This window comes from Seriola dumerili, unplaced genomic scaffold, assembly GCF_002260705.1.
Source record: "Seriola dumerili isolate Sdu_G_001 unplaced genomic scaffold, Sdu_1.0 BDQW01000091.1, whole genome shotgun sequence".
Lineage (NCBI taxonomy): Eukaryota > Metazoa > Chordata > Actinopteri > Carangiformes > Carangidae > Seriola > Seriola dumerili.
The window spans coordinates 4,993,151-5,009,900 of record NW_019174346.1 but is presented as its reverse complement, the minus strand read 5'-3'; the positions used below and the strand labels follow the sequence as shown (position 1 = coordinate 5,009,900).

The 16,750-nt window shown below is 42.6% G+C and overlaps 1 protein-coding gene across 1 annotated transcript; it reads left to right on the top strand.

Moving 5' to 3' along the window:
• The first annotated feature begins 5,016 nt into the window (after nucleotides 1-5,016).
• Nucleotides 5,017-13,934, top strand: wnt11 (Wnt family member 11). Its single transcript, XM_022745971.1, has 6 exons — nucleotides 5,017-5,218; nucleotides 7,008-7,199; nucleotides 9,011-9,255; nucleotides 10,372-10,649; nucleotides 10,847-11,139; nucleotides 13,121-13,934. The coding sequence occupies exons 2-6, from the start codon at nucleotides 7,117-7,119 to the stop codon at nucleotides 13,293-13,295; spliced, it is 1,074 nt and encodes a 357-aa protein (XP_022601692.1). The 5' UTR covers nucleotides 5,017-5,218; nucleotides 7,008-7,116; the 3' UTR covers nucleotides 13,296-13,934.
• Nucleotides 13,935-16,750: the final 2,816 nt, after the last annotated feature.

Here is a 16,750-nt window from a genome sequence, read left to right as displayed (position 1 = left end):
ATGACGCAGAGGATAAATTTAATTTATGATCACTCACAAACTTAACTTGATTGCCAGTGCTCAGCTTTTGGACATGTGAAAAACCATCCATTTATTTGGTCCTGGAACACTTTCTCTCAGCAATAGGCATGTCCATGGAATTCCAAATACTTTTATAATCCTTAAAGAAGTAAGCTTTAATCATTTATAAGGATGCTCTGTGTTCTCACGCCTCTGCCAACCAAAATCTAAAGGGCTGAATTCATAAGAACCAGATGTATCTGCACAATTTGTCTATTGTAGTGTTTAGAGGCCTGCAGCTGGGCTGGTGCCTGTCCTTGTTGTGTTTACCAGGAGGAGCGGTTGGAGAAATGTCTGTAAATGAATGGAGCGCCATAGACTCTGTTCACCCCACCACTTCTGCCCCTCAACCCCCCCCCCCCACTCCTCTTCAGCAGCACCTCTTTAGACACAGTGATATAGCTTCATATGGTGAGACAATGCTGTCGTGCTTGATGCTGGAAGAAACGTCTTTTTTTCCAAAAAGGAAATCCACCCAAAAATAGAATTCACCTTTGTCCGTTTTTAAGTGATAAATAACTCAGTCTTGGATGGACTGAAAAGTAAAGAGACAGACTGTAGTGATGATGTCATGAGACAAATCCTGCAGCTGCTGCACGGACAGGAAATAATGGAACAAATCTCAAGATGTTTTAGTGGATTATAGACACATTTTCTAGTTCACAAGTGTAAGTTCTGCTCTACATCAAATATAATTTTCGTAAATGACAACGAGAGGGACACAATTCAACTTCTCCATTAATTCAGTCACAAATTCTGTGTCAATGAAACAAATCTATCATCAGTTTATGTCTCCAGCTTCTAATTTCCATTTTGGTGACAGTAGTCTGTGTAAAAATGTCATAATCACTGGAGTAGAAAATGTATTTAAAAGTCTGTTTTAGGGTGGTTTTTCTTTTTAAGTTGTTGGAGCTCATTTGCATGCAGTGAATGGACTTGTTTAACTCAGATTTATGATGCTCTTGTGATATGACAGGACTGTAATGTGCTAAAGTAGTTGCATTACTGGAATCCATCCCTCTCTTGGCTGGTTGATCCGTGATGCAGGCAGCTTCCATACGCTCAGCTCAAACCAGAGCAACCATGCTGATTTGGTTTTTCGAGAATGATCCTCCAGTGCTGCGGAACTCCCTGGCAGGGCATTTGCAGCAGGCTTCACGAACACACCGCTCATGGTGTAGGCTCCTGGAGGACCACATGACGTGTTCAAAAGTGCCACCCATCTGTCACTTGAAAGAGCTCTGTCCTCAAAGCACAATAGAGACAGAGGTTATAAACAAATGGTACACAAAAGATGTGGGTCCGGTCAGACAGATTGGACGGAGCTTGTTGTTTCTGTGTTGATCCCCACTGTGAGCTACGGCAGCCTTCACAGGAGGGACACCAGAGGCTGATGGGATTTTCACATGGCTGCTCTGAAGCTGTCATTGTCCCTCCAATCTGACGGCTGTTACTCTTTCAGAATACCGTTTATTATGATGAACATGATGTTCTTGTTATTTGTCAATAATCAGCTGGCAGCGCTGTTCAGTGTTTAGTTGGAGATAAGAGGCAAAATGAAAACTAACCGTTACGGATTATGGTTCACTGATTGTTTCCATTTAAAAATCCCCTTTTAAGTCTCTGCTTTATTGCATTTATGATGGCTGTTAATCAAACTCCTGGTTTTAATTTTGATTGGAAAATTATCTATGGTCAGATGGGTTTCATTGCTAATAGAGAACAGGCTGAACAGACAGAGAGGAACGTACCTCATCAGAGAGAGTTCAACTTTTATAATTTATCATAGTGGTTTACATATTTCTGCCACTTTATCAAAAAATGACCAAATGAAAAGGATTAGATTTAAAAGTAAAAACATCACAGTGAATCTTTTTTTCTGAATGTGGAATGAGGGTTTGGCATTAAAACTGAACTAAGTTGAGAACATGCCATCTTCTTCATTGTTTTTTTTTTTTAATTTCTCTTTTAAATCGCCTTGAAACTTTTATAACAGTAAGGACAAAAATGTAAATGAACATCGAAATAACTCTTTTAGCAGTTTTGTTCTATATGCAGCCTGCTGGGAGCATGGGATAATTTTCCAGGGGCATAATAGTAACTCTGCACCCATTCAGGCTCTGATCCTCGTGGGTGAAAGTTGAGTGTCCTTACTTCCCCCTGATGAGCCTCCAGATTCATGATAATGGCTCGACCCCCTTGAGATTCAAAGAACAATGGCCCAGTGCTGTGAAGCCGAAAACTTGTTCCTCCCAAATATTAACACTGTATTTAGTCAGAGCAGAACCAACTCCATTCTTCATTCAGCCAATTTAGAGATTTCATATTTTTCTTGAAGATTTAAACTATAACTATATTTTTGCAACACAAAAATAGCAACATACATGTTTTTGTGTAAAAGACTGCACACAAGTCAAATAAATTACAGTTTCTGTTTATGTGCATTTACATTTTGAGTTGTTGAAATATTTCTCTGTGGTTCTAAATCATCCAAAAGGATTCATCTAATTTACTGATTGGAACTCATTCGAAAATAAACATCCAGCTCAAGGTGAAACCACATCTGGGTCAAACAACAGCATGTTATAAAAAATACAATGCGATTTGGAATCATGGAAATGTGTTTTTCATACACATACTGTATCTTTTATTTATTTATTTTTTACCAGTAATCCCACCATGTCAAAAGCTGATTATAGTGACTGTTAAAAAAAAAACATGTAACTGTAACATTATCTCTGTAAAGCTGTTTTTGATCCTACATGTGGATTATCTATCATAACGACTGGACTCTTATTCCACTGTTGTGTGACATGAGTTATTTCATTATCATGAACTCCAGTGGTTCTCTCACCCCCCTGTGCCTCTCTCAGAAGGTGTCCTCCCCCTCTGTGTTGCTTGGAAGGTGAGATGTGAGGATCAAGGGGCTGCGTGTTGATCCTAGCTCAGGAATGGAGAGCCTGTGTGTAAAAAAGTTTGTCTGTAGACGGGCCCGGTCCTGCTGGAAGCTCCACGACACCCACACACGCTCCAACCTGTGCCCATTCACAGTTGACTGCCATGTAAAACACATGGAGTCTCTCTGGAACCAGGATCACAACCCCACTGTAAATGAGGTACACACATATGGGGCTATCATACTGTGTATAAAACATGGCAGTGGACCGTTTGGCAAACAGATTTGGACACAGGATCCAGGTGTTCCTAGATGGGGGGGGCTTGTTGTGGTCTGTAAATGTGTCTGGTCCAGAGACAGCATGACAACACCTGATCTCCTGGTCCCAGTGGAGCGCCCAGCAGCGCACGAGGCCAGCCATGTTAGCTATACCAGCAAGGTCAAGGTCTGGACAACAGTTCACTATTGCCTTTGTCTGAGCGCTGGAGGTGCAGCAGATTCTCAGGGAAACTATACATTACATTCCCACAGCTGGCTCGGAAACATATCACTTACAATGTGGTTTAATATTTAAGGAAATCTGCCAGTACAGGAAAACTCTCTGTAACTTTAGGGAGGTTTTACTTGAATTTCTTTTTTTTAGAACATGTGTTGGATAGCGTTCATGTGTGTGCATGTGTGTACCTGGAATAACACAATGTCATGTCACATTGTATTACAATACATATGTTCTAACTGTTGTATAGCATCCACATTAATAAATAAAACACGTTTTTTGTGTCATAGTGAATAAAGAACATCATTTAACTTTCAAATTGGAAGTTTTTCCTGTTTCCTATTTTAAATTTTATCAAAACACAAAAACAGCACATTATATTTCACTGCAGGTAATGATAGAAAGGGTGTGTCTGTGACTGTGACATTTCCCTTAGACATTACTTTTACAAATATTGAAAGTGATTTGCTCACAAATGAGAGACCACAGCTGAATCCTTATTGAAATTTGGTGCCAGTTTTCTTTGTGTTGCACAAAGGTTAAAAAAAATCATGCAATAACATCTGAATGTATAACACTGTTTCTAAATGGATTTTAATCAAAATCATGGGACGTGGAGTTTTTCATTAAGTGCAATAGACTGATTCAATTATTTCATATTTTCCATAAGAACATATAGGCTATATATGAAATCAGCAGTGCGTGTGTTTAATTTCACTGTTCAGAACATTGAATGCACGTTTACCATTCAAGTGGATCGTTGGATTCAGTTTGTGTCTGTTTAACTTTTTATATCTTAAGAGTAAAATATAAGATAACTTATAATACATGAATGTGTGGACTTTTATCATTATTGTTGTCGTGGTGTTAAAACTGAAATGTGATTTCATCGTTTCACACGGACAGTGTAACGATTTGCCAAGAAGGAAACAAAACTACAGATAACTGTGTGATTTAATTGTAATTATAGGAAATATTCTAACATATTAACGTATAAAAAACATATTTTACAAAAACATTTACCGGGTAGGCGATTATATATTTGCACCAGCTTAATTTATTTAATATTTTATAGCTATATAACTTTTATAGAATAATTGGTGACATGAAACTATAAGTTACCATTAAGCATGAAACGGGCGCCACAACGTGTCCTCTGGGAACTTGAGGAATCTTTAAAGGAATTTTATGGGACTATGATAAAGATACCAGAGAAACTATAAATGCCTTTAAAATAAGGTCACTGTATCGACTATTCATCATCACAGACGCACAATAACTCACTTCAGCGCCCTGTGGGAATATTATGGGACTATTCCAGAGAACTTGGAGTGGAGGATCAGCCCAACGACGCTGCGCAGTGTTTCTCAGTAGCTGCGCTCTGGCCCCGCTGCAGCGCGCTTTCTTATGTTAATGCAGGTCTGACATCAGCAGTGAGATCAAAGCGGGGCAGGGGTACTTTAGAGCTGAGTCTGCCCCCACTCAGGCTCATTCACTCTCCTCTGCTCAGACCTCTCTGTCTCTCACACACACTCTCTCTCTCTCTCTCTCTGTCACACACACACACACACATACACACACTCACACTGGCTCTGATACACACCATGCCTACCTGTCCGGAGCTACTCTACCACCCCGTGCTGGATTTTACTCGCGCTTCAGGCTGACACCGACTCAGACTCTGTGGAAGGATATTCCGACCGCTTTTATTATTATTTTCCCTGCGTCGCTTTATTCAACGGAGAGAAGTGAGCGCCGCGGCAAAGGTGAGGTTAAACGCGTTTGGCTGGAGGAAAAGTTAGGCTGCAGTGAGAGAGTGTAGTGGGTATTTTACTGGGTACGTTTAAAGTGAGGGAGTATTCAGTGAATATGAAGTTGACTGCTCTGTTTTTCTACAGAGGCGTTATCTGCTGGGGGGAAAAAAAGTATGGAAAGAACTGTAACCAAGATTAGTTTTAGAAAGGAGAAATAATGGTTAACTCCATTTATTCCAGTTTATTTTACACAGATTTTATAGGCTAGTTATCTTTTTTTAATTTCACGTAGTCTAGAAGAAGTGAGTTTGGGTGCAACCCGCTTTAAAGTGACTTTTCAGCCTCTCCTCATGGAGACTTTTGTCTTCACAGACAGACTAGAAAATCCAATTGTCATAAGGTTTCTATAAAAAAAACATTTATAGGCTATCCTTGTGCGACCTTGTTAGTTAATCTCCACTAATTATACATGATTAATGATTAATAATCCACTAGGTGTGCCCTACCCAGTTTATCTGTGGCTGATGACAGACACACATCGGATGGTGTGTGAGTCTATCAGCCTTTATCTTCTCGGGGGAAACCGGAGCTGCCATTCAGACCACTTTGCCTAAAAGTACATTGAAACAGTGAATCCAAACAGATCTGACGCAGAGCGGAAAACAAATCCGCAAATTGCTCAGGAAATACTTGAGTTTTAATCGATAGTGTATGGCAGGCTGGTTATTTTATTATTGTAGCCCAAAGGTCAGACTTCTGGAGCTAGAAAAGTGGTTGTAATACACAATGGTGCAGTGGGGAGTTTCAGTCAGCTAATTTAAATAATTAATACAAGTGATTTCACACAGTTTCGAGCGCGTCTCGGCCAATCAGCGACAAGGACCGGAACTCCGCTGCTTTAAAAAGGCCCATTATCAACTACCTGCAGCTTTAACGCCTCGGTTTAAGCTCTCTTCAAAGAGATTGCTTATCATCAGCTCAAAGCGCTATCAGATAATGCCTGTGATGCGCTGACCTGGCCACCGGCTGCAGATTACTGCTGATCTGTGCTGCTGTCACTCTCATTCTTTACATTTTTCCAAGTGGAGCAGAGGTGACACTGAGTTACAGAGACTAAAATATCTGTGCAAATAAACCAAGCAGCTTGATCGCACTAAATCATGGGAAACGGGCCCTGAATGTGTCCAGAGTTCATCCATGTAAATCTCACCAGCAATGTGAAAGCAACTACAACAGAAAAACAGTCAGCCACCATATTTTATGATTCTGTATATTTAAAAATAACCTCAGCAGATTATGAAACAACATAAAGTCACTTAAAACTCTTGAAGGGAAGTCAGCGTTGTGTCTACTGTCACTGAGCATGTAACACAGATAAACTGCATCCCTCTATGAGAATTAGAGAGGTTTCTTTGTCTTGAAGGTTTCATTGCAATGACTTGTCTTGTTTCTTCTGTATTTGCATGTAGAAGGAAGCTGAACGTTTTTTTTGTATCATCATGAATCGTTTTACAGTGTCAGTGAAAAACCTAGAAAGTATATCAATGATTATGCTCATTTCAGTTTATTTTCTGTTGTGTGGTTATTCATGATTTAGTGCGAGCAAATGACCTGAGATCGTTGACCGTGAATAAAATGATATTCCTTTATCAGATTTTCAGTCATCAGATTTGGCCTGTTTTTTAAATGATATAAACCAGTGGTTCTTACATCAACGCATCAAGGAAAAATACTGAAAATGTGCAACTGGCCCGCCGTGGCACTGCAAAGTCACTGATATTTTTTATTATATTTATTACAGGGTTCAGAAGAGGAGGCCGTGACATGAGCGCTGACCTTTGAGTCTGAGCCAAGAAGCCAAACCGCCCTTTGTATTTGTGTCTTGTGTGAACTGGAGCCACTGTCCAACCATGAGGAGCAGCTCTCATGTCCTTCCTCTTGGCGTGCTCACAGCTCTGCTGCTGTCTCAGGTCTGCTCTGGCATCAAATGGCTGTAAGTATTCACAGGAGAGCCGCCATTTCTTTCTTTAGGCGAGTCGCCATCTTTACACGGCTTTACATTCAAACAATGTCACAACAGATGTCATGAAGATGCATGATTTTGTGTGGCTCTTTGCTTCGTGTCTCAGTGTTTTATGGCGTTGCGGGCCCATGGCAGATTTGAAATGGGCCCCAACATTCCTCAGGTTGCTCCTGATCAAGGGGAGGGCTGTGTGTTGTGTACATGTGTATCTGATGAAGAAGAAGGTAGATTAGCTGGCAGTTCTTCAGGTTATGAAAGGAAACCTCTTTGCTTTATTAACTTTAATGCAGCTTCAGTAAAAGGAGACGGCATGTTTCAGGTCCAGGATCTCAGACTGCATGTACCCCCTGCTGCATAATAATAAAACGATAAGAAGAGAAAATGAGATGACGAGGCGTCATGGCGCCGCAGACAGCAGCAGTGATGTCACTGTCTCGTCAGGCCTCACATGAGTGTAAAAATAGTGAAGAGGGAAGCTGACACAAATGTTGACTACCTTCACTCAACACCGCACTGTTTTTAAGGCGCAGTAAAAGTAAACAATAGTTTTCACAATAATTTTGGAAAGTACATGAAATTCCCAAGTTGCTATTTTTTGAATTTGTTATGTTTTAACTGAATGTTTTGGAGAGTTTTGTTTGGTGTTGGAGGTTTTTCTTCACAATTTGCGTGTTCCTTTGTTTATTTCTTTATCTGAGTATTTATGCCCGCGCCTTATATCTGATCACTGTCAAAACATAACTTTCAGGTTTGGCTTTACCAGAAATATCCCTGGCGTCTTATCAGACTGAGAGGTGGTAATACTCTCAGCGGGAGGACTTCAGCAGATGTGCCACGAGTGCTGGGATGGCATGTGCTAAATCTAAGCGCGAAGTCCTACAGTCTTGATAATGCACAGCGGTGAAATGCAAAACAGATGCAGTTGTAAACACCTGTGAGTGGCGGGTTACCACAAGACCAGCAGAGTCACAGCTTATCGTTGGGCACAGAGTGGCGGCCCCTCGGCCCCTAATGCAAAACAGGCCAAGGTGCAGGCGGCGCTGCCTGGTTCTCACGAACTCTCAGCAAAGTGCAAAGCACAAAAAGCAGAGATCAGAGCTAACCTGCTCCGCCTGCGGTTTCTCTATTAAGTTAATCCATAGTAAGTTTAAATTGTTTAAATCAAATGTGTGCGCCCTTTTATAGTCTGTAAACGGATGATTCATGTCAAACTGAGGCCACAGAGGACGGTGCTTCCTGTGGTGGAAAATACAAATGGTGAGGGATCTATGTGGTTCTTCGTCTGACTGTGGACCAGAATTTAGTGGGGTTTTTATATTTTCTGGCGTATCTCGAGGCCTCTTCTTTGCTTTAACAAAAGAAAAGCTGTGTGCCAAGAACATGTCACTTATACTTTATGAATCCACAGCTGAGTTTCCCTTGGGATTTTCACTGTGATAAGATGGTTCTTTTCTGTGATGCATGCCAAAATATTTCCCTGCCTGAAGCATTATCTGTTTCAGTTTTTCAAGTGTTTATCCAAAGTTGATGTGTCTCACAGGCTTGAAGTACGTGTACACAAGAAACTCAAATGGCTAACACGCGACTGTAAATAAAAAAAAACTCACAGCATGCTTTGTTATTCTTATAAACATGATAATTCCACTACTCATAAAACAAATTACATGTGATTAAGCAATTATCGCCATTGTTGCCATAACCACTGCAACTAAGAGAAAATGTGCTCTTTAATTTATACTGACTAATACCCCATGTTCTTGTTTATCTCTCCCCTGCTGCAGAGCACTGTCACACGCTCCTGCATCTTTACACATCAACCAGACTCACCACTGTAAGCTGCTGCCTGGCATGGTGTCCTCCCAAGCTCAGCTGTGCCGCAGCAACCTGGAGCTGATGCAAACCATTATCCAAGCTGCCCGCGAAGTCAAGAAAACATGTCAGAAGACCTTTGCTGATATGCGTTGGAACTGTTCCTCCATTGATATCCCTTCCGATGCCCCCAAGTATCGTCCAGACCTCGACCGAGGTATGGTCATAAACAGTTTGGATTGACAGTGCGGACTCTGTTGTTTCCATAGAGCTGCTCCAAGTTTTTTACCCACAAGAGTCTAATGTTTACAGTCACGCTTGACATACAATGAATTCCCAAAACCAGGGTCATTAAGTCCTGCATGGATTGCAGTTCAGTTGTCAGGAACTGGTGAGAGGATCTTCAGTCCTTTGATGGTGTCTGAGCTCAGACACCACAACATGACTGAACTTTGATACAGAATCATGTCCTTTTCAAAACTGATTTCTGGCTTTAAGATGACGTGTAGCCTCATCTTTCCACTTTTTTTTTTTTTGCTGCCAGCCAAATTATTCCATGATTTATTCCTGAGGACTCTTCAGCAGGGATTTGTACTGAAGCTGTTATTTGAGAATAGCCTCTTTCACAGCCTGTGTACATTCTGATGATTTAATAATTGGCTTGTTATTTCTGAACGCTGCAGCATTATCTGACTGCACGCCTGCTTGCGTTGCTGACTGCCTTAGCTGCCTCTGTTGCCAGAGGGACCTTGAATCAGTCAGAGGCAGTTGCGGGGTTGTGGGTGGGGGAGCTATGCAGAGCCCCCCAGAAAAGACATAGCTGCCCCTTTGCCAAATGAACAGTCTGCACTGAACAGGAAATGGCTCATCTCTGTTCAGGGATGGCTTTGATCTAACCAGCCCACGGTCATACATGATTTCTTCCCTTACTTCCAATTGCTCCCCGACCTTCCACATATGTGCTTTCCGTGTACACACATCACCACCAATTACATCAGTGCTCACTCTGCATTACAGAATGGGCGGTGATGGGCTGTGTTTGATAGATACGTTTTGTGCAGGCAGTCAGTTTCTCTTTTCATTGAGACAGATGAAAAGCTTAGAAGGAAACTGGGAAATAGAACTCATGAACAGCAAGGAAGTTGATTAGAGCTCCAAACACTATCTAGAGCTGAAATGATTCACTGATTAATTAACAACTATTTAAATGATCAATTAATCATTAAAGTCATTTTTAAAGCAAAGATTTGCTGGTTCCAGTTTCTAAATTGTTTATTGAGGATTTTCTTCTGGACAAAACAAGCAAATATAATTTGGATTTCTCTTTCGACAGGAACGAGGGAGGCTGCGTTCGTGTACGCCCTCTCCGCTGCAACCATCAGCCACACCATAGCACGGGCGTGCACTTCTGGAGATTTGCGTCTGTGCTCATGCGGTCCCATCCCAGCGGAGATCCCAGAGCCTGGCTATCGCTGGGGGGGCTGCGCTGACAACTTGCACTACGGTTTGATGATGGGCTCCAAGTTCTCTGATGCTCCCATGAAGATGAAGCGTGCAGGCTCCCACGCCAACAAACTGATGCACCTACACAACAGTGAGGTCGGGAGACAGGTAAGCAATATGGAGTGGGAAAAATGCAAATATGTTGTTTCTAATTGTTGTTCTAAACCGGACATTGCAGTTTAAATTCCAATTGTATTTGTGTCGGTTCTGTATACCTGCCTTGTACAGTATATTATTTGTATGAATGTCAATCCCATATATAGTGAGCTCTTTCTAACCTCCCTGTCCTCTTGCCTCATGTCAAGGCACTGAGAGACGCGCTGGTGATGAAATGTAAATGCCATGGGGTGTCCGGCTCCTGCTCCATAAGAACCTGCTGGAGAGGCCTGCAAGACCTGAGGGAGATCGCCATGGACCTCAAGACCAAGTACCTGTCAGCCACCAAAGTGGTTCACCGGCCCATGGGGACGCGCAAGCAGCTGGTACCTAAAGACATTGACATCAGGCCGGTGAGGGAGAACGAGCTGGTCTACCTGCAGAGCTCCCCGGACTTCTGTACCAAGAATGACAAACAGGGCTCCGTTGGCACACAGGACAGGTGAGGCTGTCACCTCATTGTGTTTGACCTTGTGAGTGTGCATGAAAGGGGATATTTAGTGGTAATGATAGCTCTCTGCTGTTTGGAGTAGCATCAGTGACAGACCCACACGGTTGACAAAAAGGAAATGACCATTCCTGGATGTGTGCTCATCCAGGATGTTGACTCTAGTGAAGTGGCGTCCTGTGTGGTGGCACCGTTGAGTTTGCAGACTGGCTGATAAGAGCCTGTGGCCCTTGAGAGTGCTCTGTCTGTGGCTTGTCTGAGCATGTGTCAGAGAAAAGACCAATGTGACTAGAGTCCTTGTCCTGCTATCTGAAACATTGACTAATGCAGTTATTCTTGGGACTGAGTGTGCCAGAGCTGATATCGATTGGAGAGGGCCACACAAATGGGGAAATAGCTAATGGCCCCCCAAAGATAAAGGTTTACGTACCTCCACTGTTCAGCTCCAGTGTTTTAGTTGGGGCAGTGTTTAGTGCTGCTGGTTTGTGGTCTGTGAGAAGTTAGTGGGCAGCAAGGCAAACCATTATCTGAGGGTCTGACTCATGGTGAGATCTGGGGTTACCAGTATCAGAGAAATATGCAACACATATGCAGCACTATCTTTATTCAATCTACCCATTTCCCATAAACACGTTGCAGAGAAGGACAGGTTGTATCTCAGGCATTAGGTTTGAGGGTGACAGGAGGGAGCGCTGAAGTTTCTCTGTTAATTTAAAAACTTCATCTCATTTAAATTTCGAAAAGTTTTGTGCGTCCACACACACCTCAGCATTCTTCAACATTACCAGCCTGCACTCATGGTTGTGTAAACCGCCAAGGTCCACTAATTGGCACGTGATGTTGTTGCATGTTGTAAATGTCATGCATCATATGACTGAATGTATCATGTGTCCCTCAGCCTTATGCCACTCTACAGATAACCAGAACACATGGTTCATGTCAAGGACACTCACTGTGCCCAGTGCTGTCCCTTACAGCCTGATAACACAGCAGCCACACACAGTCTGCAGCTTTAGCATGTTTTGCCAAATAATGAGACACACGCTTTGCTGGCGTCATTACATGAATGTGTGATGCTGATGTTTTTGTATGAGTAACTGTGAGTGCATGTGTGTGGGTACCTTTATTGTATTCTACTGCTGACTAAGTGGAAAATGTGGGACAGGGAGATTGGATTTTAGCAGCAGCTCCTAATGGAGACAGTGTGATCACTTAAAAAAAAAATGTGTCATGGCCCTGGGAAGAGGAACACTATTGAAGTCTGTGCTTTAGTCAAAATTACATTATTGTTGCACTCCTTAAACAATCAGATGTACAGGTCTGTCTTCTTGCTCAATTTACAGCAGTGATCTAACAAGATCTTCCTCCTGACAAACCATAACTGTGTGTGTGTGTGTGTGTGTGTGTGTGTGGGTGGGGGGGGTGGGGGTTTCTATCTATTTCCCAGCTCTCAGCCATATAATAAACCTGTCTTACACTCTCAGTGACTCTTGTCCCCCGTCCTCCCTCCGTCACTCCCACAGCAGCCATCAGCTCAGCGTCTCTCTCACCACACTGGTCATTAACACTCTGCCATCATAAAACAATGCAATTATGTGAGGAGGGCCAGCTAAAGAGAGGGAGGGCAGCGCTGTGTATTCACTGTGATTTACGGCAGGGCTATTCTCTGTTCATTCAAGATGCCTCGGGCTTCTGAAATGAGAGACTCCAAAGCATCCACTGCCCAAAGACGACGAAACACAAAGCAAATGAAAGAAAAAAATGTTTGGAAGAGGGGAGTTCACAAAAGGTTAAGGCACACTGGTCGGTCAAGCAGTTTTAAAGGACTATTGTGGGTCTTTAAAGGCTGTGAGATTGTACAAAATGTTTTAGGATGACGCTGTAAACCTAACTGTCTTAGGCAGGAAACCAAACTGGAAATATGTTAGCCTCCATATCTAATCTAATATATTGTTTTTGTCTATGCTACTTTCAGGCAGTGCAACAAAACCTCGCTTGGCAGTGACAGCTGTGACCTGATGTGCTGCGGCCGTGGCTACAACCCGTACACGGAGAAGCTGGTGGAGCGCTGCCACTGCAAGTACCACTGGTGCTGCTACGTAACCTGCAAGAAGTGTGAGCGGATCGTGGAGAAATACGTCTGCAAATGAGTCCATGCCGCCGCCGCCGCTGTTGCCGCCGCCGCCACCCACACCTGCGGTCCTCTACATGTACTCAGCCACCCGAGGCTACAGATTAACCAAAGCACTACAGTACCAAGAAGGCTTAATCTTGTCTTAAGCTTTAGCATGTGTATCTCAAGGAGAAGTGGTCTATTCTTGTGTCAGTATCATTTTTTGTATTGAATCTCCAAACTGCCAGTTGGGCTTCTAACCTTTTTCGCTTCACAAACCTGGATGTGGAGAGTGTGGCGACAGTGTCAGTCGGTTTACGTGAAGGCCGCCGTCCTCCTGGGTATTTTCTTTTTCTTGTTAATGATTATAAATTCCCGCACCAGGGATATTGAAAGTCTATTTTATTATATCTCTATTAAAAAGAAATAATATTGGATTTTATGCTGGAGGAGAGGGATTGTCTTTTTCCCTCACTAGACAGAGACTTGTGTTTGACTTTATTCCACGGGATTCGAGGGGTTCTGGTGGAACCACGTGGTACTTTTTTTTAGGTACTATTAAAACTTTTTTCCTCTGCAGAAATGGACAATAGAGGAAAAGGAAACACAAAGGGAACTTCAAGTACTTTTTCAATCATGGAAAATTTTTGTGGTTGATGTTTTGGACTCACCATGTGTCCTGTGTGGATCATGACACGCCTGCATCCCTGTGGATTGAGAGAGGACAATTGAGAACTTTGTGAAATGGTGCATTATCATCTTTATGTCTGACATGCAGGCAGTTCAAAATATATTCTATTTTTTAGAGCATATGAGCTGAACTCATGGATTTTGTAAACCACTTTTGTGTGGATGTACATACTGTTATTTTGTATACTGAAATAAAGAAAGAAGTATTTATAAAATAATTAAATGATCTTCACCATGATCTTTACATGGATACTGCATGTTTTTGTCCTTTTCCTGTAACTGCACCTCTAATGACATATTGTGTGGCTCATTTTACAGAATTTTGGCAAAGACAAATCCGTAATTATTTTCTAACTAAGCAACATTTAGTGCAAATTGCTGCAAATCCAAGTGTTATAAAATAACAGTTTACCACAACTTATAGCACAGTGTGACTGCAAATCACCTCGGCACACTCAATAATGAGTTGCAGGGTTCAACCTGACAGTCTGTTGGGATCGTTCTCTGAGTTCTCCAAACCCTGGGAAAGTGTTTGTTTGGACATTCCACCTCCTCACAAAGGCCATTGCAAAGGGTTTTCTGTCACTCCTACCCCAGCTTTAACACTCAAACATTCATCTGTCTGAGAGTCAGACCTCCAATGGACAAACATCAAATTTAAAAAAAGACAGAAATCTAATTTATTTAGAACATAAAGCCAGACTGTGGGCCTGTCAGAGGGAACAGACTTGGCGCTGTGTCGAGCCGAGATATTACCCTCTGACCAGCCTTGTGTTGGCTAAAGTGGTTCTCATGATTTTACACTGACAGAAATAGCTGTGGAGGACGTAGGGCCCATGCTGTGAGCTCACATGATGCATCGCAGCACCAAGCTGCACACTCACTGGAGCTGTAACACTTCTTGACCCGAGCCTGTGGACGCACACAGAAACTGCCAAAACAATCCCACAGACTGGAAAAACAAGGCCGGGGGGAAAGTTACCACCAGTCATTTAGATTTTAGTGGCCGTTTTATCTCGCTGGACTCATTTCACAGATGTCCTTTTCATATTATTTCATTTTTGGATACAAACATAGGTTGAGAAGAGTTGATACCATTTCAGGTAATGAGGAGAAATGTGCCAAGAGGCTGGATATACAGACTCTTTAATGTTCTAACAGAGCACGAACCACGGTGGATATCAACAGTATGACTGAGGGGAGGAACGTAATCCTTGATCAGTTCATGCTGTTGTATTGTAGCGGTTTAAAGTCAGAAACAGGCAATGAGGATGGACTCAGTGTACTGGTCTTGGTTTGGAGACAGGGACTATCTGCTGCCTGCAGGTGAGTGGGGGTCCGCTCCGTCTGCACGCAGCCCAGTCCATCGACAGCCTCAAGGACTCTTCAGTCACTGGCATTCCTCAGCCTGGCAGTTTGGGAGAACAGGGTGTCCATATGTGTGTGTATGTGAGTCCACCCACTGCTGTCTGTCACTGAGTTCACTGCTGCAGAAACGTGAAGCCTCATCTGTTGACTGAGGACTCGTGTACTGTCCTCGAAGCAGTGCAGGTGGCTCTGCATGAAAAACTACCTTTGAGGAAAAGTCATACCGGTGTGTCTGAGTATGTGTGGGAGTGTCATGCAAAGCTGTATGGATGTTCCTCTTAGCGCATTTGGTATGTGCTGCAAAAAAGTTCATAAGTTCTGTTTTTTTTTTTTTTTTTAACATGTATTTTCAAACATACCAAATACTCTCTGGAATGTGTAAAGCACATCACTGACAAAGAGGGAATCAGCTGAACTCTTGACCCTCTGAAGCTCTGTGCTAAGACCCTTTATATGTCTCACAAAATTACCTCTATTTCCATCATCAGTCAGGTCCAGGAATTCACTGCAGTTACAAAACTGTCCTTATGTAAACGTTTAAATCAGGTAGACAAATTCTTTGTCACACCCGAGAACCACTTGAAATGATCACGACTAAAACCTAAGCATGACATTAGAGTAATTTCATCACGCTTCTGAAGATTAGATAGTTTGACCTGTTTAGTCTGGAAATGCTGAACCTGGCCAGCTGACCCTTCTGAGCAACCACTGTTATCATTAAGCCGTGCGGCTATTCGGGTGACCTCTGTCTGACCCTTCTGAAATATCTCTCTTGGACACAGTCATGTAAGGAATTAATGTGCCAACAATATGAACCTGTTGTTAACATAAATTTCCTCCACACCTTCCATTTTTCTATCTGTCAACACAAAGTTGCCCTGGAGCGGAAGAGTGACTGTGAGAGTAAATGGGACATGAATGGGTTGCCATTTTGGACAGGATCAGGTAAAAAGCAGCTTTAGAGCCGCCCTCATCCGGGCTGTTAGGGACCATTGTGTCCAAAACCAAGACCAAACAAAAGTAAAGACAACAATAAAAACGGAACTAATCGCCACTAGAGTTTATGTTTCTTTTTTTCTCTCAGTCTTTGTCAGAGCCTATCTAAGTATCTCTCCATGGTCGGTGTGACCCCTCACTCTGTGGGAATTGCCTGGTAATAGAGAAGGAAAAGAGGACTTTAATGGAGAGCAGTGAAAATATCGAGGGGTTAATGTCAGCCCCAACAATCTAATGCCAATTGCCTTTGTGCAGCCCACAGTCTAGATAACTAGCTGTGAATGAGGGAGACAAAGAATTTGGCTGCAGTGGTAAAGGCTTTCAGATGTACTGACCCGTACTGTAAATGGACTTTTACGGACCCCACCCCCACCCTCACCCTCACCCCACCCTCCAGCCTTTAAATAGGCACCCAACAGTATGTGCTGTTAAAGGCCA

Coding starts and splice junctions, on each gene's coding strand:
- wnt11 (XM_022745971.1), top strand. CDS start 7,117: ATGAGGAGCAGCTCTCATGTCCTTCCTCTTGGCGTGCTCACAGCTCTG. Junction 9,256..10,371: donor TCGTCCAGACCTCGACCGAG/GTATGGTCATAA, acceptor CTCTTTCGACAG/GAACGAGGGAGGCTGCGTTC. Junction 10,650..10,846: donor ACAGTGAGGTCGGGAGACAG/GTAAGCAATATG, acceptor CCTCATGTCAAG/GCACTGAGAGACGCGCTGGT.